Below are 23,185 nucleotides of genomic sequence, written 5' to 3'. Positions count from 1 at the left end.
AATAGTCCACAGGCAGCACATGTCGGATGTGGGTGTGTTCTTGTCAGGTCATTTGCTGAGGGATGATCAGAATTTGAATCAATTCATGACATAAACAGGAATATTGTTGACAAACCAACATTTTCTTCACACACACACACACACACACAAGTTCACATTGAACATCACTCATACACATCTGACATTTTGGCTCCAACGTTCGTGGAGGTTAAAAATCATTTTAAAAATAATGATGGAATTTTATGAGTAACTTAAGGTTTGTCAAGATGTATATCGTTCAAGTATCAAACCAATGGACAAGGGAGATGAAATCCCAGAAGTTGAACATAATCCTAACGTACCTTGAAAACTCAAATCTAAACAATATGACAGTGATATTGTTCATGACAAAGATGGGAAGAGCAACGTGTTGTAGCTGGATGGCTGGACGGAATAAGGCTGTTTGATTTACAAGTGAAGAAATATTAATTCCTGTATTGTTACAAAGTGCTTTTTTTTAGTTGTCATTCACCTTTTCTTTTGGGGTTTTTTTTTTGTGCCTTGAACCACACGTGATTTTCTCCTACGCTGCTTAAAGCTTCGAGAGCAGCCCGGCTTGAACACACCTAGTAAAAATTGGGATTTTCCCTAACTTTCTCGACTATTTAAAGGTGACATGGCGACATTCAGGTAGTAACAGAGCTATCAGTGAATATTTTGATTTGTCCGAGAGATTTCCACCTTGGGTACTGTCACATCGGCTCAGGTAAAGACCATCAAGGTTGACCTGTTATCTGGGTTTTTGGTCATGTGACATTCACAAGCTGAGCCGTGAGGGACTCTGATGTCATAGAAACATGTGTATTTTTCTGCTTAATTCATATTCCACAAATTCAACATTAATCTGAATAGTGTGTTCCGAGTAGTGAGGGCGCATAGAATGCATCATTGTAAAGAACACTTTTGACTTGACTTCACCTTTAAAAAAAATAAGCAGAACGTACTAAATAGTTACTCAGTACTTGCGTAATTGTTTCCCCCCCTGAATGCTCATTTTTACTCAATTTACTTTTCTCTTAAGTAATATAGTCATGTGTAACAGTACTCTTATTTGAGTATAATTTGTAGCTGCTCTACCCACCTCAGATTGAAGTCAACCTGCAGTGGTGTTATGTTGATTGTTGTTGTGTTCGAGACCATGAAAGTATCTGTAGTTTGTCATTGGATGAGCAATTCAGGGGGGGCGGCGCAGTGGCGCCGCTCCGGGATGAAGGTTGACTGTTAACAGAAAATGTAGATTGCGGGATGTCATATCACTTTTATGGCAATAGCCCACCTTCGTTGGGTTCCTTGTAAAAGGCGTCTGTTACAACTCAGCTGCAGCATTTTTTTTGCAGGCTCACTGTGTGAGAGTCTAGTGGGCTCCCCCTGTGGACGATGAGGGGAAATGCAGCTGAATTCAAGCGAGAGTGACGCGGAAATCAAGGCACAGCGGGGATGGAAAGAGTCTGCAAGATGGGGAGATAAGCATATCGTCCGAACCGGTTGAGACCAGTGCGTGCTACCGAAACAAAATGTCCACCCTCAGAGACGGAGGCTTTTGGCGAGGGCCTCCAGCTGCTCCTCGCTGAGCCTCGTCTTCTCCTCCAGGTCCTTGCGGCGGATGAGCAGTGAGGCCTTGGTCTGCACGAAGCGCCGATAGTCACACACTTGCTCGGGGCTCAGCTGGCGGGACAGGAAGGTGGACACCAGGCTTTCCCGTCGGTCCAGGTTGTCCTTCAGGTCTTTGGCGTCCTCCCGCTGCTTGCACAGCAGACGGTGACGGCTATCCAGAGATTGCTAACACACACAAACACACACAATGTTAGCAATCTAATGCTACATGTAATGTAGAATGGGCAAGTGGTCACCCCCCTACCCCCCCTTCCCATTCATCCTCCCCCTTATTACATGTTATGTCTTGTGACTTGTTGTAACTGTCATATGCTTATTTATGTGCTAGGGTCTTTTTTTTATCCTAGATTTAAATTATCCTCAGAAGAGGATAGTTCGAGCGTGTTTTTTTCCCCCTCTCCCTACCCAGCGTTTTTCTTTCTGAAGTCTGATTGTAATTTCCCCATTGCGGGACAAAAAAGGATATCTCATCTTTACTTTATTTGACTTTGGTTCCCCGCTTTAACCTGAAAGGGTTATGCAACTGCATATCGATGCCCAAAAAATGGAAGCAAAGCACTCAAAATGGAGATAATAAAGTATCAACACAACGCATCTGAGCATGTACGCAACCATGAACCCATGTGGCATACTGTATTCATTAGTTATGCCATTCAAAAATAAACAATTCAGCTTCACATGAAGCTCATGAATACTTAACAAAAGTTTTTAAAAAATCTTACACTGTGTTTACACTTGTATGAAAGTTATACATTTTAAAATCTTACTTACTTAAAACATGGTCTGATGCTGGAAAAAAACCCAAAATATTTGCTTCACAATACTTCCTACAGTAAAAATATTTCTAGACATAAGACCAAGTGAACCACTTCACTTTTGGCATATTGTATTCACTTCTGTATGCTCAAAATGAGTTTCTGTGAAGGTGCAAGACCAGGATTATTTAGTTTGACTGTACCTGAGTATCCTGTGCACACAAGTAAAAAAACCATTATCATGCGAAGCAGTTCACTGTGTAATCAGGGATAGGGTTAAGTGCTTTGAAGGGAGGTGCAGTGTTGCCTTGTTTCAACAGAGGGCAGGGTTGGTGCAAATGTTATCGAAACTGATGAGCTGTAGGAGTTTCGGTGAGGGAGTGTAAACAGCCGGCGCGCTCATAACGGCGAGGAAGAACGAGCCTGCGGGGAGTCAGCATGTACAGAAGACTCTCAGACATGTTTAGTGTGTTCACTCGTGTGGAACTGAAGCCTGGACCAGAGAGGGATGAACTCAGATGGAACTTGATGTCATTATAATAAACATCGAGCCTATTTGCAGGAATGATCGTGACGCATAAATCATTAGGCTTAACTACAGATGATAAGGCGAAGACTCATGAACTTGGCTTTTTTTTTTTTTGCATTCCGTCCACATGGTGAGAGAGGAATACTGCCCTTCACCTCGCAGGCATGTTTGCTGTTCCAAAGTCAACATGACAGAAAGCGAGAGCGTCATGGCTCAGGGCATGGGAGCAGAGACGCAAACTCTCACTTTAATGCTGACGCTTCAGTCAGCTGAACACTGCAACTTTCATTCTAACCGTTTGCGTCAGTGGTGTGGGGGGAATTAGATCTGGCCTGTCATGAAATTCTCAAAACAAACACAACTCTGGAGGAATTGAAAAAGAAAAAAAAATCCAGAAAAACATTTAACTCATAAATACTCAAAACATATTGATCAAAATTTTTCATGATTTGCAGTCACGCCCCCGATACTGCAGTACAAAAGGTTGCAGTTGGAGAAGGACGCACGTGCAGAGCATTTTGCTCATGAGGAAGGTGTCAAGTGTGAGGCCTCGGGTTTGTTCACAGTAAGCAAAAGTCATGTGAATAGTCCAGCACTAGGCTCATCAAAAGACAGCTGTCTACGGTTGTACCATTTACTTTTACAACGTGATTATGCAAATATTTTCACATTGAGATGATTGTTCTATATTAATTTTTTAGATTTGACCAAAACAATGGAGGAAGGTGTTATGATTTGGTTTCTGATTGGAAAATCTCTCCTAAAATATTCATGTTTTGGGGGGAAAACTTTTATTATTTTGAAATTGATGACACTATCAAAAGACATAAAAAGAATCTACATAAATATTTCATATTGATTTTATTTTGGATTAGTATTTTCCTGAAGGAAAAGCCCTGGAAAATAATAAATCATCCTTGTTTCTTCTGTTTTCTGTTCATTTTAGGTGCCGAGTACAACTACAGGTACATTTGGACCAATATCTTTATGACAACAAAAACAGCTCATAAAATGACATTTAAGAGCTGATCGAGACATTGTCCAAAGGTCTTCTTGATAATAACCAAAATCACTTCACAATCTCCTACATAAATAGCGATGGTATTGTACTACCAAAACCAGTTGGGTTTTTTTGGGTTTTCTTTAGCACAAGTTAGTCACTGGATACACTTTTACTGGTACCAGGTATTAAAATAACCAAGTAATTTGAGAAAGCATGGTCGTCTCTTCATATTTTGTTTCGATCTTGCATGCGCTATTATGCAACAGGAACGTCCATAAGGGTGTAGCATGGTTATAATCGTAATCATGATAATATACTCATGCTACACACATTAGGTAAACATCCTCACCTTCTCCTCAGCATCCGTGTCCTGGTCCACCATGCTTAGAGCATTCTGGACCCTGGCCAGCCGGGCGGAGAGGCACAGGAGCAGGTTGACCACCCTCTCCAGGTCCCCGATGAACAAGTTGTATCTCTCCAGCTCCAGGGGCAGACAGCGCTCGCGGACCAGAGCCTCCAGGGCCTTGCCGTGGGCCATGTTTTCCTGGATCTCCGCTTGGAGGACGCTTCGCGTTTCCTCCAGCGTGCACAGACGCTCCTCAATATAGCACACCAGCATGCTCTGCGGGTTGAAGCATGGGAGTGGAGAATGGTGAATAAGTGTTTTGATAGTCGTTTAGAAAACAGAGTTGTTTTAAAAAATGATTTTGGGCATTTGCAAATTCATCAAGTGTCAGTTTTTTGGGAGACCTATCATCCATTATTCGTGGGAAAATCCATTGTGTTTTTCTGATGGACACAATTGTTCATGGCAAGGTACAGACAAAAAAGTGTCAAAAGCCAGCAAAAAAAAAAAAGTAAAAAGACGATAAAGGAAATATTTGGATATATAAAATACACCAGGTCTATGCAAAATACTGTATGAAATACAGGTGAGTTCATACCTTGGAAAAAAAAATCTAAAAATATAACCATTCATTCAAACCCCAATTGCGAGTGAATTGTCGTCTTAGCTACGTGGTGGTCTTGTGTCACTGTTTTAACTTTACCTTCTTGTCACCAGTGCCGCAAAACTCTCCACTTGCACCTGCGTGGCCGTCAGTTGAGTGAGGTGCCTCGGTCTCGGAACTGCAAAAGAAGCACGAGGTCAGACTGGCGTCCGCATTCCTCGCTCTTATCAACAAATGTTTGATGATGCCTATACAGTATTCTTCTCCCTCTTGCTCACTTTGTCTTTTTGTGTGTGCTTGCGTTTGCAGAAACATGAGTGTAAGCACTGCTGTAAGCAGATATGCAGGTGTATCGGAGCATGTGATGCAACACAAGGAAACACTGCACCTTCTTTGGTCATAACCAAGCAACTATTGTGTTTCATAGAGAAACACTAGACAGTACTGGAAACTCTCATTAGATGGCCTTTTGAATGTAATTATTCTCTCCGTTAACAGACTTACATACACGGTGTACACTCACTGACCAAAATAGGGCTGCGGAACCGAGTACTGTACAGTATGTATCAAAGTGGTATAAAGAAAACTGAAGAAGTTAATGATTGTAAACTTCTCTTCAAAGATGAAGTTAGCCCTACATGTACAGTGTACTATACTGTTCCAGGGCACTGACGTTTGTGCAGCTCCCTTCTGCTCCTGTTTCTTCTTGTAGTGCTCCTCCATCAGAAGGGTGTCCTCAGACAGCAGCTGCTCCATCAACATCAGCGCCGTCTTACGATCGGCTAATGGATAGAGCGCGGGGGCCAGCGAGGGTTCCGCCTTCACCACGGCTTCCACTAGCTCCTCCCACGGTGGTTTCTTGGAGGGATTCGCCAAATTTATGGTTTCTCCCTCTGGTGGATGCCTCTCTGCCATGTCCTGATTCTCTCCGGACTCCTTGTGTTCCGGTTTGGAATTGTTCTCCTCTGCTACCTGCTGATCAAGAACCGTTTCGCTCATCTGAAAAGGGCGCAAAATGGCAGGCTCGTCCAAAACAGAGTCCGGACTCTGCACGTCCTGTTTGGGCTGCTCCTGCTCTGGAGGGAAACTCCATAATGACGGATCTGTGGTCACACCACAGCTCAGGGACACTTCGTGGGCAGGCAATAAGACCTCTTGGCCAGGTTCAACCGCTGACGGTCCGGATGAACTGCGGGCAGCCCTGGAAGGATGAGATTGGATGAAGGTTACCATATGGATGCCCCCCCCCCCCAAAAAAAAACATGTTCCCAATGATCCACATGTGCAAAACAGTTGCAGTATCCCAATTACTAGACTACATGGTAAGTATGTTTCCCATGGGTTTGGGAAGTAGTTTCTGAAGAACAAGATTGTCAAATCTCACCTGCAGCTCGGTCTGTTTTCACAAGATGGTTTTATCTGCGTGGTGGAAGACAAGATAGACCTCGCCTCCCTCTCACTGGTCTCCTGACCTCCAGCGGAATGTGGAAAAGAGTGTGCCTCAATGGGAGGTTTGCCAGACAGGAACTTATCTGTGGGAGGACTGCGAGATCCAGAAGATTGCCTTTTGCCCCTCGAGAATGAGCAAGAAGTCGGGGAGTGAGATGGACTCAAGGATCTTCTTCCTGTTGTGGACTTAAGTTCAATATCCTCCCCATCAACCGGCACAGAGTCGGGATTCTGTATCAAGTTGGACTTTTTCTGTGTATCGATTTGTGCCTGTCCCTTCATGTCAGAAAAGTTTGTTTCTTTGGCCACTGGATTCGGCTCATACTTCTTCCTCCCACTCTCCTTCCCCTGAGCTTCCCTGACCTCGGCGAAAAGTGAAACATTCCTCACGTCTTGGCACGCTTGATCCAGCTGTTCAAAACTCTTACTCAGAGTCGACATCTTGGTTAACTTGGACGCCCCCAGTTCTTCCATGGACTTGCCCCTCTGGGCTATCACACGGATTTGGTGAGGGGCCTCAGATGTTGAGCTCACTGCAGCGCTCACACTCTTCTGGACACTAGAAAAGATATACAGTAATATGGGGTGTGATTGTGCTGCTCATTCAAATAATCATATATAATTTTTGTTTTTTAATCTCAGAATTGTTCATTTGAAAGATTTGCCACAGTCTGCACATAATACTCTCTTGACCCCAAAACAATAGAAATGTCAAAATCTTACTGGAGTGTTGGTCCATACCTGCAAGCTTCAGAGGAATTAAATGGTTCTGGATCTGTTTCATGCTCCTGAGCCTGTGGACCAGAGAGGGGAAATAAAAGTGCATTTCGTTAATTAGTACCATAATACTGTAGAATGGGGTAATTCTGTTTAAATTCTTTATGGTATGAAAAAAACCCTAAAATGATCTGACCTACCTGAAATGCATGTGGTGTGGATGTGGATCTGTTCCTGAAAATTGTAGGGGATTCTGGTTGGTCCAAGAGACTCTCCACGGAGGCATACTTTCCAGGGGATGAACATAGTCTTTCCTTCCATTTGGGTTGATTTGACTGCACTGAGGGTTGGTCTGAACTGGATTGTGCCAAGAACTGGGCATACCTGTGATGTATAATACAAAATGATCATGTCAAATGAAAACCAGAATTTGACTCCTTTCCACTCTGTCGCTAATCATACCTGATGGAACTGGTGGAGGAATCAAGGATGCGTCCTGCAGACTGCGGTCTGTTGAGTTTCTTTTTGAGGTGATAGCTCTCAGCACTTGCTGACAAAGGCCTGGCACCCCATTCAAACGGTTTCTCTCCCAGAGAGTGCCTCTGTCTGGGGGGTATTGGTAGCTGAGGACCCGGTGGTTGGGGTTCCACCACTTTCTGGCCTGTCTTGCGCTCCATGTATGCCACAAGTGCCTTGTGTTGCAGGTGCTTCAGGTTTGTCCTTGAAGCGCTTGAGGCAGAAAGGGCACGGCCCCGCGTCTCAAACAACTTCCGACGTGCCGCCACCAGTCCCTGCTCTCCTGGTTGCACGTGATCCTGCCATTCACTGTCCACTGCAAACAGCCCGTCACTTTCATTACCAAAGGACCGACAAGCCGAGTGCCAGGGGCCACCACCAAGCTGGTTGAGCTTCTCCGGTTCCGAGTAGCACATCTTTTTCTGCTCTGGAGTCAACCGTTTTCGCCCGCCGATTCGTGACGCTACCTGGGGCTGGGCCACATTTGCAGACCTCCTATTTTCTAATTCTGACGCTGTGTTCATTTGATGAGGACTCTGCCTCATCTTTTCCACTACGCTCCCCTTTTCCGTCTCCTCTGAGGTCACCGATGGGGTGAGGGTGTCTGTGGAAGTCTCAGAATCTTGTGATGAGGAGAAAGAGTGACTCCCTGGAGATCTCAGCTCAGGTTTTGGCCTTGCGTGATGCATTGATGCCAGTTGCAGATCCCTTCTTTTAAATGACGTCTCCTTCAGGACTTTAGATTGGGCGTCCTTAAGTCTCTCTTTGTAGTACTTTTTATAGGATTCATCCAAGGTGTTACAGGCAACAGAGTCGACTCCCCCCGTGTCATTCTTGGTCACGTCCTGTTGTGGAGGTCTCCCGTTCTTTATAGACGGCTCTTTGACACACGTAATGTGATGAGCGGCTTCTGTATCTTTCACACTGAAGTCAATGTCCTTTCTTGATTGCATTGTTGTCCTGTTAGCTTCAGTGAGATGGTAGAGAAGCGGGGTGGTTTCTTTGTTTATCCTATCACTTGCTACATCTGTCAGCGGTTGTCTTTTCTCCCTCTTTGCTTGCTCCTCACGCTTAGGCTGGATTCTTGGTTCACTGCTGGTCAGTGAGGGGACTTGCTTTGCTTGTAAAGTTGAATGTGGGGAGTTATTCTCAGGTCCACAGTAAAATATAGGATTATTGGTGGTGTGGCGCCCAATCTCTCGACTCTCTGTGTCACTTTCTTCAAAGGAATCCCAGCTCTGAGAGGACTGTTTTGAAAAGGGTGCGGGTTGGTGATTCTCCTGATCCAAACCCCTTGGTATGAGGTCCTTGCTTTGGGTGCTCCTTTCATCCAGGACCTCTTTTATGGGTATAAATAAATTTTCCATTGTGCTGTGACATCTTTCTCTGTCTTTTGGCCGAGGTCTTTCCAACACAGTGGAGCATTCACTGGCAGCTTCGGACCCACTCACACATGCAGAGTGACTTCTCATTCTGGCTTCCGAGTGCTTACATACTCCTGTGACAAAGTAGAACTGACCCTTATGCTGGATGCTGCTGTTGATAAAGCCCGTCTGACCCGCATTCCAAGGACTAGAAACACGGGCTGGCTCAGAACCAATCCAATCATAAGCGGAATGCGCTCTTTTGCGTGCATTTTCAAACTCACCACTGACACCACTGGGATTACCATGATCTTTTCCACTGCATCCACCCCCGCTTGATTGCTGTATGGGCTTTGAGTGCTCAGATTGGCTTGTGCCTTTGGGAGGTGACTGTCTCAGGAAGTTTGATGACTTCTGTTGCTTAGAAAGAGCTTTGTTGTCTGTGATGAAAAGATGGGGTGGGTTCATGGATGCCCTGTTTTGTTCATAAGAAGGTACTTGAGAGCGGTAGCTTGGCAGCTGCAGGATCTCCCCTGCTGGCACTGCCCTCTGATCCGAATACAATGTTTCAGGACTATTGACAGAGCTACTTGATTCTATCTTAGCTATCCCCATTTGGGGGACGTTCCCTCTGTATGGATGGTGATGATTATGGGGTCTGGGCTGTTGAGCGTCAGTACTGTGTTGACCGGTGCTATTTTCGAAATTTTTTGTAGCTGTTAAACTACCTCGTCGTGCTTGGACTAGAGGAGCACCACTGGGAGGGTAAACAATTTGGGATGGAGCCCTAAGAGACACATTTGATATTGCTTTGTCATTGGTATAGAAATTGCCATTGCCGTTCTGGATATGGGTACTATTGCGATAGTTCTGTGAGATCACCTCCATAGAACGATACACCTGGTCCATGGTTTTTGCGTTAGAGTGCAAGACCTGGCTGGGATGACAAATGGACTTTAAATACTTAAGGTCAGCATAGTGACCGAAAGAGCTGGGCTGCAGGTCCTCTGGGAAGTGAAGTGAAGGCGGGTAGTCTGGTGCAGTGGACCCCCCAGAGAAGGAGCTGTAAGCAGAGTCTCCTTTGCCGTGCTGGTGGTGGGTAAGTTGTTCGACAATGCTGCTGTTGGACTTGGCTGGGGAGAGCCGGCTGACGGGCATGCTCAGAGAATGCAAGTCCACGCTGCTCATTCTCTCAAAGTGGAAGTTGTAGGTATCCATGGAATAAAGGTGCAGATGTCGAGGATGAACAATGGGAGCTTTACTTGGAAGTGCATTGATGCCTGCATATGCCTTGTGACTGGGGAAAATGCCACAGACACATTTGCAGCAGGTTGTGCGGAGCACAAGTCGCAAATTAGGTCATTTTCCCATCTCCTCCCGGATTATTCAAATCCTTTGTCTGCTCATAAGCACCTGCATAAGAAAATAAAAACACAGATCAGCTGTTAGCCTGAAATCGATTTGGTACACATGTTGTACAGAAAACAAGTGCATTATGTGTGAAGCCTAATACTCATCGTCTTATGTGATATTTGTTTTGTAAGTCAGAACAGAACAGTTTATCACCTATTGAAGGGAATCTCCCTTATACCGTGCATCGACCGAGCCTCTAATTAGGCCTTGAGGTCAGCTGAGCACATTGCAGCACACACGTGAAAATATTCGAGGAATTCCATGGAACTACAGTGCACGAGAAGAGCGTTCATGTGACACTTAATACCTCATTAAAAGGCATTGTTGCCCTGTAATACTAGTCACCTGTATTTTCCCTTGGAATCGAGCAAGGACAACACAAAATCACACAAAGTAGGTCAGGTAAACATGTATTTTACTTGGATGAAACCCTAAAAGCGGTGGTCAAGGAACATACCCCTGAAAGTTAAGGACCAGGTACGTGCCGGAGTCATACTGTAACACCTGCGGTGCGATTGTCAGGCTGAACATCAGTCTTGAACAATGCACTTTTGATGTTGGACTTCAGCAATGATGCTAACATGAAGAAATATGCACATCAGTTATCTGTAAGGGCTTATGTTGATGTGTCACTGGGTATTTTGAAAAATAATAACATTAATAAATTGAAAAATGACATGCCCACCCACTAATTAGTGGATGAACCTTTAACTAGATTGGCTCATTAATATTATATAATATAACTTCTAAAAAGCCAATTTCTTTTGAAAATTCAAGCCAGGACAAACCTTTGAAGCTTGAAATTAATCTTAATGTATGAAAAGTGCCTCTGGGCCACGAACTTTGGTCAAGACTGCCTGGAAACTAAAACACACAATTGAAAAAGAAACGAAAACTCAAGAATGATCCTTGGTGGTTGTTTTGTATACACAACAAAAGGCCAAATTACAAAAAATGTGTTCAAACTACATTATTGAAGAGCATTTCATATGTTTATGGGGGGACTTTCTGATCAACAAGTGCAGACGCACACAGATAGAGAGAGAGAGAAAGACAGAGAGAGAGAAAAAGAAAGAGAGACAGAGAGAGAGAGAGGGGCTCCAAAACAGGGGAGCGATCAAGTGGAAGTGATGGAGGGGACAGGCGGTGACACAATGTACAGAGAAGGGGAGTGAAGTGGGGGTGAGGCAGAAACAGGGCGACTGGCCCAGACAAATACCCCTACACACAACCGAGACAAAACAGGACACAAGAGTGCAGAACAAGGACCACGGAACTGCATAAGAAAGGAAGGCTCTACTTCAAAAGAACCTTGCTGGCGTAAAACAATACACAACTCACGCAAACTTTTCTTCTTCAGCCTCCTCAACCCCAGAACGCCCATGTGGCGTCCAAAAGAGAGAAACAAAAAATGTCCATTCTTTTTTCACAGCAAGCTTCTTCCAGGAGACGGCAGCGTCAAGTAACCAGGCGAGCGCGATATTAAGAGGGAAGACTTCCAGAGAGTGCCTTCTCCCTCCAAGCAACCACTCCCTCCCTCCGCGACCCGTGGCTGCCGAGTGGGAGCTAACGATTGGCCAGCTGATGACGTCCGGCTCCGTGATGCACAATGAGAGCAGCAGAGGGAATATTTCACGTTAGCAATGAACAACACAGAGAGAGAGAAAGAAGAAAAAAAAGAGGCCTCGCATTCCTGGCTGGCTTCAAAGACGGAGCACAGCCCGGGCGCCATTCATTCCCAAGGTCCTGAGCCCGGCACATGGAGACTGGCCAAGGCAGGAGGGAGGAGGAGAAAGAAGGAACGGAGGGGGGTTGAGTGGACGGGTGACCTCAGGAGGCCTGCACCACCCCCCACCAAAAATCTCAAAAGACTAATTATATTAGGTTGTTCTTGTGTTTTTTTTTTTTTTTTTTTTACACGCCCTATCATTAAGAGAGTCATGACAACATTCGGCTGCTGTGCTATTGTCATTGGCCTCCCTTTTTTTTTTTAATTAGTGTTAACATTGCCATAGTCAAAGTCATACTTGGCCTACTTTCACAATGTCATTTTAAACCCACGCTCAATGGCTGAAAATGTAGACGGACAACATACTGGAGGCGGAGAAAGCAGGATGAGGCCAAATGTAGCGAGCCGCGTGGCGTGCTCCTCAATCGCAACGCTGACAACAACACTTTCTCACGAAGGAAACTGACCACGTTTGGAATCCAACAAGTGTGTACAATGTAGGTGTGAAAGCACCTTTTGCTTAAGACCCTCTTTACCTTTCCATGGACTGCGTAACGGTTCTTCCAACCTTGAGTTGAACTCAAACAAAGATGATGGACAAACATTCCATATGTTTCCCAACGTTTACCGAGTCAAGGGACATTCAATATAGAGAAATATTGACTTGAATTGAGTTTTTCGAGTGATAAGCACTAGCCTGGTCAATATTTTGCTGTGTTGGAGTTCAAATCATAATGTGTGACACTGGCAAATCTCCATGAATATGTTTTCCTTGACAAAGATCTTGCTTGATGACCATAAAACCCAGACAGCGGTGCTCCGAACTTGAATGGCACCCTACGGAGACACACCCCGCCCCCTCCCGTCGCCCCTTTGACGCGCTCTTTGTTTCAGAATTGTGCACCTGACAGCCTTGACCTTTTCCCCTTTATGTTTAATCTCAGTGTAAATTACATTTCCCAACATTTGCCGGGATCCCCCACCCTCCACTCTGCATCTCTCCGACAGAAGGCGACCCCTTGTGTCATGCCGTAACACAAGAGAAAACCATTTCACAAAGTAGTAGCAGTTTGTCTTTTGGGGATGGGGGTGAGGGTGAATTAAAACCCCCCTCCAATAATACTGCCCGATGTGGCTGAAAATAATAAACATGAAACTTAAATTACAGGAGAGAAATACATTTCAAATACAACAATACATAAATAAAAAAACACAACAGTACATGATTTCCTCAATCCCAACATTTGCACTCACAATGCCCCACTTTGACAGTTCCCCACATGTGATCTACGATTTGGGATCAACACCGAACATTGACCAACCTCGTGGTTGCGTTCTGCCTGCCCGGCAACTGAGCATCGTGGAAGAGGGAGAAGTATTAGCCTTAAGCGGCGCAAGAATGCATCGAGAACACGTGCTCCGCAAAAATCCCGCTCGGTCAGGGAATGTGTCGAGAAGAACACAATTTCTTAGTGAGGTTAGGATTGATGAATACATTGCATAAGTGGAGGTTATGTCTTAAAATCTGCTGTCACACTACAATAAGCTCGACATTCCTCCCCTCCATCCAGCGCAAAAAAATGACAAACTTTTACAGGGAATGCATGATGTTTCTGAGACTTCAGATATCACACGTTCGAGCATTCTGGAAGCCTGTCTGGTCAACTATTAACCAGAGTCTACATGACGCCTGCAAGTATTTGACAGAACGCTGACCTGTGCCCATGATAAACTCCAAATGACTTCTGAGCAATTACTTTTGCATTACGGACCCCACCGGACTTTTTTTTTTTCTTTTCAATATGATCTCGTCATGCTGAATTTAACTGGATACAGTAGGCATCCCTCCACATGAGAAAGAAATACAGATAGAGGACCGCTGCAGGCGATGCAGCGTTGCTTTATTAAAAGTCTTCAATTGGACAAAATTGGCATGTTGATGTGTTTCCTGGAAAAAAAAAAAAGCAAAAAGGAAATTCGCTATTGCTGAGGAAGATTGTCTTTGTGTTGACCAAACCAGCATAATTTCAATCAACCGACAGGAAAGCGTGCCCTCCTCCCAACACCCATCCCTCTGGCAAACGCCACGAGCATTTGATGTGATGAAAAGTGACTGAGGACACACCCAACGTCAAGACTTACCTGTTTGGCATGGTTAAAATAGGACATTTGCACAGGAAATGATTCGGAACTAAATAACGCACAAGACAAATAAACAAGGTCTGCCCGAGAACAAAAAAAAAGCCAGCAACGTGTGAAAGCACAGACAGACTGAGGGGGTTAAAACAACAGTCCAACAGTCCAAAAAAAGAAGACCAGATGACCCAGCGGGAGACTGGGGATAAACGCTGCACGACTAAGAAAACAACAGCGAGTGACCCACTTCCTACTCAAAGGTGGGAAAAGTCTCCATCGTTCCATCATTACAGAAAAATGTTACTGCGAACGGAAGAAAACAAGCACCATTGTTCTTGCATTCCCCAACGTCTCACTCTGCCCCGATCCCTGAGGACAAAACTGTCAGCAGCCTCATGCTCCTGCTTCGCAGTTGATGGACTGCACCGCTGCTATATCACTTTTTTTTTTTAAAGCTCTCTCTTTGTTTCTTTCCAGCACCACTTACTCTAATGTCCTTGCATATGGGAAAGGAGAGCCACAATCACCCAGTCCAGTGGTTAGCACGTCGGCTTCACAGTGCAGAGGTACCGGGTTCGATTCCAGCTCCGGCCTCCCTGTGTGGAGTTTGCATGTTCTCCCCGGGCCTGCGTGGGTTTTCTCCGGGTGCTCCGGTTTCCTCCCACATTCCAAAAACATGCGTGGCAGGCTGATTGAACACTCTAAATTGTCCCTAGGTGTGAGTGTGAGTGCGAATGGTTGTTCGTTTCTGTGTGCCCTGCGATTGGCTGGCAACCGATTCAGGGTGTCCCCCGCCTACTGCCCGAAGACAGCTGGGATAGGCTCCAGCACGCTCGCGACCCTAGTGAGGATCAAGCGACTCGGAAGATGAATGAATGAATATATATATATATATATATTATATATATATATATCAAGCTACAGTTCCAGCAACACGGCACCACTTAACAAATGTTTTGCTAACCACCTCGCATAAGGCCGTACAGACCATCCCTGACCTGTTACAGAATGAACTACGTCGCAAACAGCTGACGGCAGACACAATAATGCGGTAGATGACCCCCCCCCCCCCCCCCCACACCCCCAGCAGCCAAGTTGCTGCTTTGACAGTCATCACAATGTGTGACTTCACCATAGAGATGTGGCCAGCACAGTGCACGGGTTGTTCCAATACTGTCCTCTGTCTGATACGCCTGCGATTGGATCGCATAGCTCAATGAAATAATGCCCCCCCACCAAAAAAAAAACAATGATACTTTTTGTGGTGCAAACAGAATTTTTGTCCGGACATCTATATGCAAGTATGCATCCTATTGAATACTATTGCATACTATAAATACGATGTAACTGGACCAGTGACTTTTGCAGATAAAATTGGAAGATTATCTTTGACGCATTATCTTTGGCAAATTTTTAATGAGGGGAAACAGCCTGTCACACCATTAAAACTACAACTGTGCAACCAAATACATATATTTTTTGTTTGTGACACCCCGCTGAGAGAAAGCAACAAAGCCAATGGGAACAAATATTAAAAACAGAAAAATACCAAAAGATTTGTACTGGATATGCACAATGCCAGATGCCCGCAGGCCACTCACCTGACTCGTGTATATTCCACACCGACCAGAAACTACTTGAGGTGTTGCTCCTCCTCGTTTGCATACAATAAACCACAGATGAGGGCACATGCGTCACTGCTTGATACTCGGTTTGTCCGACACGTGTTCAGGAGAGCTTGCTTACGTAAGCCACTGACTGCACAGGAGCATCATTATGACCAACTGAAGGGAGATGGTACCACGCAAATAAAAGAAAAATGAAGACTGCGTGCATGCAAATGCGAATTATGTAACTGCAGCGATATCACAATTGCCTCGTGCGCGGAGCAGGTTGAGTGCGCCCGATTAGAAGATGGTGACTCACTTCTCGTTGGTGCCACAAGGACCGTGAACATGTGTGGGGACGTTCAATCAGACCATTTTCTCGAGGCTCATTAGGGTCGCAGGAGGCGACGCCAGTGGCCAAGAGGCGGGGTACACTCTGGATGGGTTGCCGGCCAATCGGCAGCCCAATGTTGAAATCTTGTCTAGTGTTTAACCATTCCATGCACCCTGTAACCTAATAACATGAGAAGCTGTCTACTGTAGTAACTGCTGTCCCGAAAAGGGTTTACAAAAAAAATATCATGGAAAACAAATGACGCAGATTAAACTTTAGCAGGAAAAATGTGCAACGCTATGGACTTTGGCACCAGCTGAGACGCCGAAAAACAGAGGACGGGAAGACGATTTGACATTTTACTTCATAACCTACACTATGTGGTTGTTACACCAGCGTGACATTTACCGGCCTCCTTTATTAGTTATATTATATAACAAAATCCATCCATCACCTACACGTTCTTTTTCATCTTCTCCGCGCAACCCGAGAGGCTTTTTTGGCACACCTGGTGCACGCACAAACACACAATTGCCTCTCTCTCATTATCTCTCATACGAGCGCACAAAGGCTGAAGAGGGGCTCTGCCGTCTGATCTCGAGTGAAACGGCGACAATAAAAGAGCCAGAAACATCAATCGGTGGACTGGATGTATTCGATACTCTTAACAAGCTTTTTGATGCGTTTTACAGCACAAAGGGTGATCCTGTCGATCAAAATGTGAGTTTTGAGCAACTAATGGTCTCCACTCCACAAGTGGGTTTTGGTTAATGTCGCAAAGATGTAAGTTTTAATAATAACCCTCCAAAAATGGGTATGGAGGTTCCTGCGACGGTGAAACGCGTATCTCTATTGTGGCAGCTCAGCACAACACGACTCCAACGACCTAAAACATAACATTGCTACTGTACATAGTTAACAAAGGCTATTATGAAAGCAATTGTTAGAACCCGGATTAATGTTCATTCCTATGAGGAAACTGGAACAAATCCATCAACTTTCGAAATGGAAAAATGGAAATGCAAACACACACATTTAGTCCCTGACATATGACACCGACGTATCGCAATGACAGTCCTACAGCTATGAGCAAAAGTGGAGGTGTGGTGCTGTCGGATAACCACATCATGCACGCGCGCGCACACACTCTTGAGGATTGGGATGTTGGATCTTTGAGTGATAACCGATGGCTGCCATTTTGTGACATCATATCTATCTGTAGTGGCACGGGGGGGCCGGGAGAGACAAAAGAAAGAGACACTAACTATTGGTCACAAGGGCACAAGGGATGATGAAGACGAGCCTGCAGAGCAGCAGAGCGTGCCGATGACACATTTGCGCTCTTGAAATGCTTATGTAGCTTGAAATTCGAGCATGGAGACAACCTCCTCATTTTGTTTTTTTTTAAATAGCAGTTGAGCTCACACGGCAAATGATGCGTTTGTATTTTATGGGCTTCAAAATATAAAGCAATTTATGCATTTTTTATTTTATTTTATTTTTTACAGATAATCAAGGTAAATGTGAATTTTTTCATGACATTTTATGATAGTGACAGTAACAACATACGAGAGTGTCGTCATTAGTAAAAATGTACATTTTACCCTGCAGCCAAAGATGCACCCATGCAATTATCATGCTGTCTCACGCCAGCGGGCCAGACCGGCCTAAAGGCACATGACCCAGCAAGAAGAGTACGAAACCACACCCTGGCTTTGATGAGATGTAAAATCAAAATGCTGTTAATATTTAAGTGAGGATAATGTTAACATACATCAATTTTGACAAACCTGAGTGTCATTTCTAAATGCGTGCTTGTCCCTGACATTTTACAGAAAGACAAATGTCGACTGAACAGTGCGGTATTGAATACCCTCCTTCTGGATTTATTTATTTTTTCAGTATGACTGGTGCATCACAATACACATGAGGTAGTTTTCATGGTGTTATGTGAGGTGGCTAAATATATTTTGCACCTAATGAAATAGAAATTAAATATACAGTGTCCAAAAGAGACATATTAATGAGCCTGCTAATTAGCAAACCATAATGACGCAGCACTTTAGACATAATCGCAGAGCCTATTCTCATGAGAATTAAGCAGGATTTACCACAACAGATAATGAATTGTAATTCCTGAAAAACGGGACTCATTAGAAGAAAAAAAAATGCCCGGATCGGTTTGGAATGACCGAATACTAAGAGCTTTTGGATGCAGTTTTCATGAAGGTTATGACAACAGAGTGAATAAGTCTCCTATCTATATATATATTGCGCGTCGTCCCGCACGCGGTCTGTCCTTCCGTCTGTCCCTTTTCAAAACGTACCTACTTCACCGCGCCGCTGCGCGCCGCCACTGCGCGCCGCCACTGCGCCGCTCAGGCAGTGGCTCACTACGATCGCGCGGGCATCTTAGCGAAAAAATGTTGTCTACCCACAAGCATTGCAATATAATTGTTAGTTATTTAGTAGAGCTAAACATCTCTTTATTTTCGCGATAAGCAATGAAGATGAACAAAAAGTTGAACCAAGCAACAACACTTTTGTGGGCCGAAGGCCCACCTTACCAGCCTTCCGCAGGAACTAGCTGATGAGCCGCCCGGAGGGCGGCGAACCAGCTAGTCACTTATTAATCCTCGAAGAAAAATGTTTACCAGCATGCTGTGCTCTGAACTTACACACACTTCCTGATAGTCAATCGAGGTTACACAACTGCATTTTCGTACGGGAAACTACCCACAACAACGTCACCCACGAGTGTACCTGAACGCAATTGACAGCCTTTTCCGAGGCCTGGCAATACTCTCCGATCATGACACCGCCACATTGGCCGGCCTTCGCTCTCTTGGCTTAATGAAGAAATAAAATTCTGCTGCTCATGGAAGGATTATTTTATTTTTTTTAATAATAATTTTTCTTGCGTTCTTTCAAATTGTCACCCAATCAAAAGGTATAAAGCCTTTGTTTGTTGGAGGAAATGAGGTCTCGCGACACTACAAACACTACACCACATTTTCCTCTCTTTAAGGTGAATATTAACTGGCCAATGAGTCATCTCCTCCATATTAGGTAGTTCCTTGAGGGTTTATTTACCAGAGTGACGCAGGTTTATTTTACTAAACGGTAAAGCTGACGATTTAAAATGGTGACAGCGGCTTTATCTCCAAGTTGCACCTGCATTTGCATTTAAGAGTGACATCACTGAAGTGGTCACTGATAATAACTTAATTGGCTGGAGTCGACATGCAACAAGCACCGTGCATTATCACTTATCACTGGGCTTTAACGGTTTATCTGGGATTTAAAAAAATCATTACGACTACAAATTAGGATGCCAACCAGCTTGAACTTGAAAGCAACCCTTGGAGCCAAAACCAGTTAGTTCCTCATCAAAGGGAAGCTGCGTGTTAAAAGTTCAGAATAAGAATGTAAACACGAAGAGTCAAAACAGACGCGCTCAAAGAGTTGAGATGAAGGACGTGGACTATTTTGTGTATTTTTGTCTTCATATGGCTCCATGGAACCATCCTATCATCATTTTGTTGCAGAACAGCAACAACAGCATGCGCTTACTTTTTTATTCCTCCTTCCAGGATGACAAAGAGAAACAGACACAGCTCATATGTCAAACGCCCAAGGCAAATTTAAGTACGTGACTGATGGCTTTTGTGTCTCATAGTTCCCGCCCTTCTATTTGCGACGCCATCGTTTTGTTTCCAGCTTCCTTTCTTCATATTTCTACCTGTATACACACAGGCACTCACGCACACACACGGCACCCCATCAATCTATCGTAAAGGTAAATGTGTCGGCATTTGTTTATTTGTTTCAGAGTGGGGCTCATTTGGGGAAAATTCCTGAAAGAGCTGGAATTCAACCTATTTGAATGTATTCTCTAGTTGCTTATGATGTCGTTTTAGGGCTGCATTTTTCTTCTTTTTTTTAATTAGAATTGATTAATCTATCGATAACTTTAAATGCGTGTCTTTAAAAGTTGGGAGCAGCGCTTCAGTCAAGTGTTGTTGGCTGTCGTTAGCTCAGGTGAACCAGTCTGCAAAATGAGTGCCTGGGTGTCAGTTGTGCTTATCAAATGTTTATTTTGTTGCCGTTTGCTCAATAAAAAAAAAAAGAAGTGTCAACCCTTGTGCTTCAGTGGTCGCAATATTAAATTAGCTAGCTGGCTAACCTTGAGTTGGCTACAAAATGCACTTATCTTTTTTTTAAATCACAGAGAGTAACTCTGCACACAACAACACTTGGCAGTGGTGAAATGGAAATAAAGAATACTACAGCATTTCTTCCCCCAAAAATTGTCTTTAAAACCAATTTGCGGACACACCAGTTCCATACACCTGAGGAGAACGATGCGGAGTTCAGGTCAGCTCAGGTCAACGTTGCGAGTTAGCACCCCACGGCGATGGCTGAACAGTGAGGCCCAGTGTGCTTGTCCCCGCTCCGATCGTTACGGACAAGGCGCCGCATGAGCGCTTATGTTTCAGGCACAGGACAAAACACCAGTGTCTGCTTTCCCGAGGCATTCATGGCCCGTTGTGCCTTTTGTTCCAGTTTTTAATAAAACATAGTCTACCGTCATTAGGTTGAAAAGCCTCCCGGTGCATAATTCAAGTCCACTGATCCATTTGAAACAGGTAGATGAGTTTAAGGGACGACACAATACTGGCAATAAACAAGATCTATTATTCACTGTCAGAAATGGCGAGGTAATTATGTCTAAAGGTCAAATCATCAACACCTATGTAAAACAAAGTACCAATTATGCAGGAATGGGGAACGATTTTCATCTCGGCGGCCATTTCAGGTCCTCTAAGCCAGAACCTGAGCTGCACTGCATTTGTTTATGGCAGTGGTTCTTAACCTTGTTAGAGGTACCAAACCCAACCAGTTCCTATGCACATTCACCGAACCCTTCATTAGTCAACTTTTTTTTTTTTTTTTTACAAATTCAAGACATAAAAAACACATTTAAAACAGAAAAAAAGTAAACACAATTAGAATAAGTACAAAGTACTGTATATATTTTTTTAATTGTGGTCAAAATGAACCAGCCAGTGATGGCCAAGCGGACGTGTCATAACTAATTGACATGTTGAGTCGGGTGTGTCTCAACCTCCATGGCAGAGGCTCCATCAAACCCCTGAGACTGATTCAACGAACCCCTAGGGTTCCATCGAACCCAGGTTAAGAACCGCTGGTTTATGGAGTGTGGGTGCATAAGTCATTTAGACTTTCTGTCCCCTTCTGTGGCAGAACTCAGTTAGAGTCTACACTGTAACTTTTTCCAAATTGCCTTTCTTCACAAAAATCAAAGCACATTACTGGTGTGTTACACAACAACACGTCTGAAAACAGAGAGGAACAGGTTTACAAAAACAGAGTCAGGTTTGCCAACTTTTTTGGCAACTTTTATTTTCCAAATAGCGACTCGGGACTATAATTCCTCCAAAGAAACAGCATATATGAGCAGAATCATTCTCACATTCTTTCATGGAGAGGCAAAGCTGTTTTGGATGCCATTGCAAATGGCCTTTTCTATAAAACAAAATGTATTAAAATCTAAAAGGTTGTGTTTTCTTTTCATCGTAGTTTAAGCTTCAACCGTCTTGTATCAAAGGTACAAAACAATGACAAATGAAACTACCACACTAAACAGTCAGTTTATTACTGAACTGTACAATACAAAAGTAACATCCAAATCAATTTAGCAACATCCATGACAAACATTTAACAAAAAACCGTTCTTATAGAGCCCGACAAAATGATCATAAACCTGCATTTCTTTTAATTGTTAATTAGCAATACCTTACGTTACGGTGTTTTAGCAAGCACATTAAACCCAAATGTCAGCTGTACAATCATTGTACGTTTGACATTTGGATTGTACTACAAGGTAAAAGTGTTGCATTCAGGGACCATTTAGCGCACTTCGTTTCGTCATCTCAACGCTACCTTACTCAAACGATTATTTGGTGACCTCCCAAAAGTAACTGATAAAACCACACAGCAATGGAGACACCCCAACTCCAGTGATACATTTAGGTGAGAATGCTCATGTTTCACCGTCAGCCCCGGCGAGACAGGACAAAGGCAACAGGTTAACAGGTTGATTACCGAAACTGCGCACAGCAAACGCACCTGCGGCCCCTTCACGTACCTGCTGCTCCGCGTTCGCTTTTCGCCGTCTTCTCCTCGTATTCCCTCGTCCTTCTTCGCCTGTGTTTCTTGAGGGGGGGGGATAAGAAAGAAAACTACCAAAAAACAAATTTTAATGTAGATAGCGTGGTTCTCTGCCAAATGGTAGGTAATAATAAGCTTTCTCTTTTCCTTGACGAGTTACCTACCTCCCTGGAGGAGGGGTGCAAGCGAATGAAGAGTAATGGATCGCGGCGCTGGCCAATCGGAGTTAGCAAGAGGCAGGTTTTCGCTCCTATTCGTCAAACTGGGCTGTACCGTCAAACGAGGACTTTCTCCTGTCTGCTAGCGAGTTTTGGAACAGAAGTTAATGATGCCAACATGTTGACCCTTCAGAAAAACCACAACAAACAAGGCCGACACGCACTGGTGGCAGAAAAACATTTGTCGTATCCGTTCCAAAAACTAGCTTGCTTTTCATTTTTAACCAGAAACAAAATATAAATGTAGATGTAGTCTCCACCCCCCTGCCCCGTCCCCACAACGAGTAAAATATGATGGAAGATATTTCTGTTCAAATTCACGGTATATGATTTTATTCCATGTACTCCGTTGTCAGCTAATGAGTTAATTCTATCAGGGCAGTGCAATGTGGATTGAAAAGCGCCAGCTAATCAATCCTAAGAGGCTCTGTACAGTGCCAGGCTAAGTAAAGGACTTGACTTCGCATGCATTTTGTGGGACTATCACAATTGTAACTGCTAAATCATTATTTTCACACAAGGTTGCAAATGAGGCTGTTACACGATCCATTCTGCGTAAAGAACCTCAATAATAGTACTTGCATGTATTCTAAGGATGCTCAATTAAAATGTATTTC

General features: G+C 44.1%; 2 protein-coding genes across 5 annotated transcripts in view; one reads left to right on the top strand and one right to left on the bottom strand.

Annotated features, from left to right (window-relative positions):
- hspa4a (heat shock protein 4a) overlaps positions 1–23,185 on the top strand; it is a 73,293-nt gene that overhangs the window by 5,579 nt on the left and 44,529 nt on the right. The window lies entirely within an intron of this gene.
- Positions 1,019–22,544, bottom strand: shroom1 (shroom family member 1). Of its 4 annotated transcripts, none has more exons than XM_052046801.1 (9): positions 22,309–22,544; positions 7,519–10,349; positions 7,257–7,440; positions 7,081–7,133; positions 6,275–6,898; positions 5,564–6,091; positions 4,990–5,068; positions 4,290–4,562; positions 1,019–1,818 (listed from the first exon to the last, which is right to left on the bottom strand). In XM_052046801.1, the coding sequence occupies exons 2-9, from the start codon at positions 10,152–10,154 to the stop codon at positions 1,564–1,566; spliced, it is 4,632 nt and encodes a 1,543-aa protein (XP_051902761.1). In that variant the 5' UTR covers positions 10,155–10,349; positions 22,309–22,544; the 3' UTR covers positions 1,019–1,563. The 4 variants fall into 4 exon arrangements, with proteins under 4 accessions (XP_051902761.1, XP_051902760.1, XP_051902763.1 ...); XM_052046800.1 differs by having other exon boundaries at positions 22,328–22,544; XM_052046803.1 differs by having other exon boundaries at positions 7,081–7,127; positions 22,328–22,544.

This window comes from Hippocampus zosterae, chromosome 16 (genome assembly GCF_025434085.1).
Source record: "Hippocampus zosterae strain Florida chromosome 16, ASM2543408v3, whole genome shotgun sequence".
Taxonomy (NCBI): Eukaryota; Metazoa; Chordata; class Actinopteri; order Syngnathiformes; family Syngnathidae; genus Hippocampus; species Hippocampus zosterae.
This window is presented reverse-complemented; position numbering and strand designations above follow the sequence as displayed.

Bases quoted from the DNA above. Each gene is read 5' to 3' on its own strand.
- shroom1 (XM_052046801.1), bottom strand. From the start codon at position 10,154: ATGGATACCTACAACTTCCACTTTGAGAGAATGAGCAGCGTGGACTTG. The intron at 7,134-7,256 runs GTAGGTCAGATC...TCTGGTCCACAG, and splicing joins CCACACCACATGCATTTCAG to GCTCAGGAGCATGAAACAGA. The intron at 6,092-6,274 runs GTGAGATTTGAC...TCATCCTTCCAG, and splicing joins GAAAACAGACCGAGCTGCAG to GGCTGCCCGCAGTTCATCCG.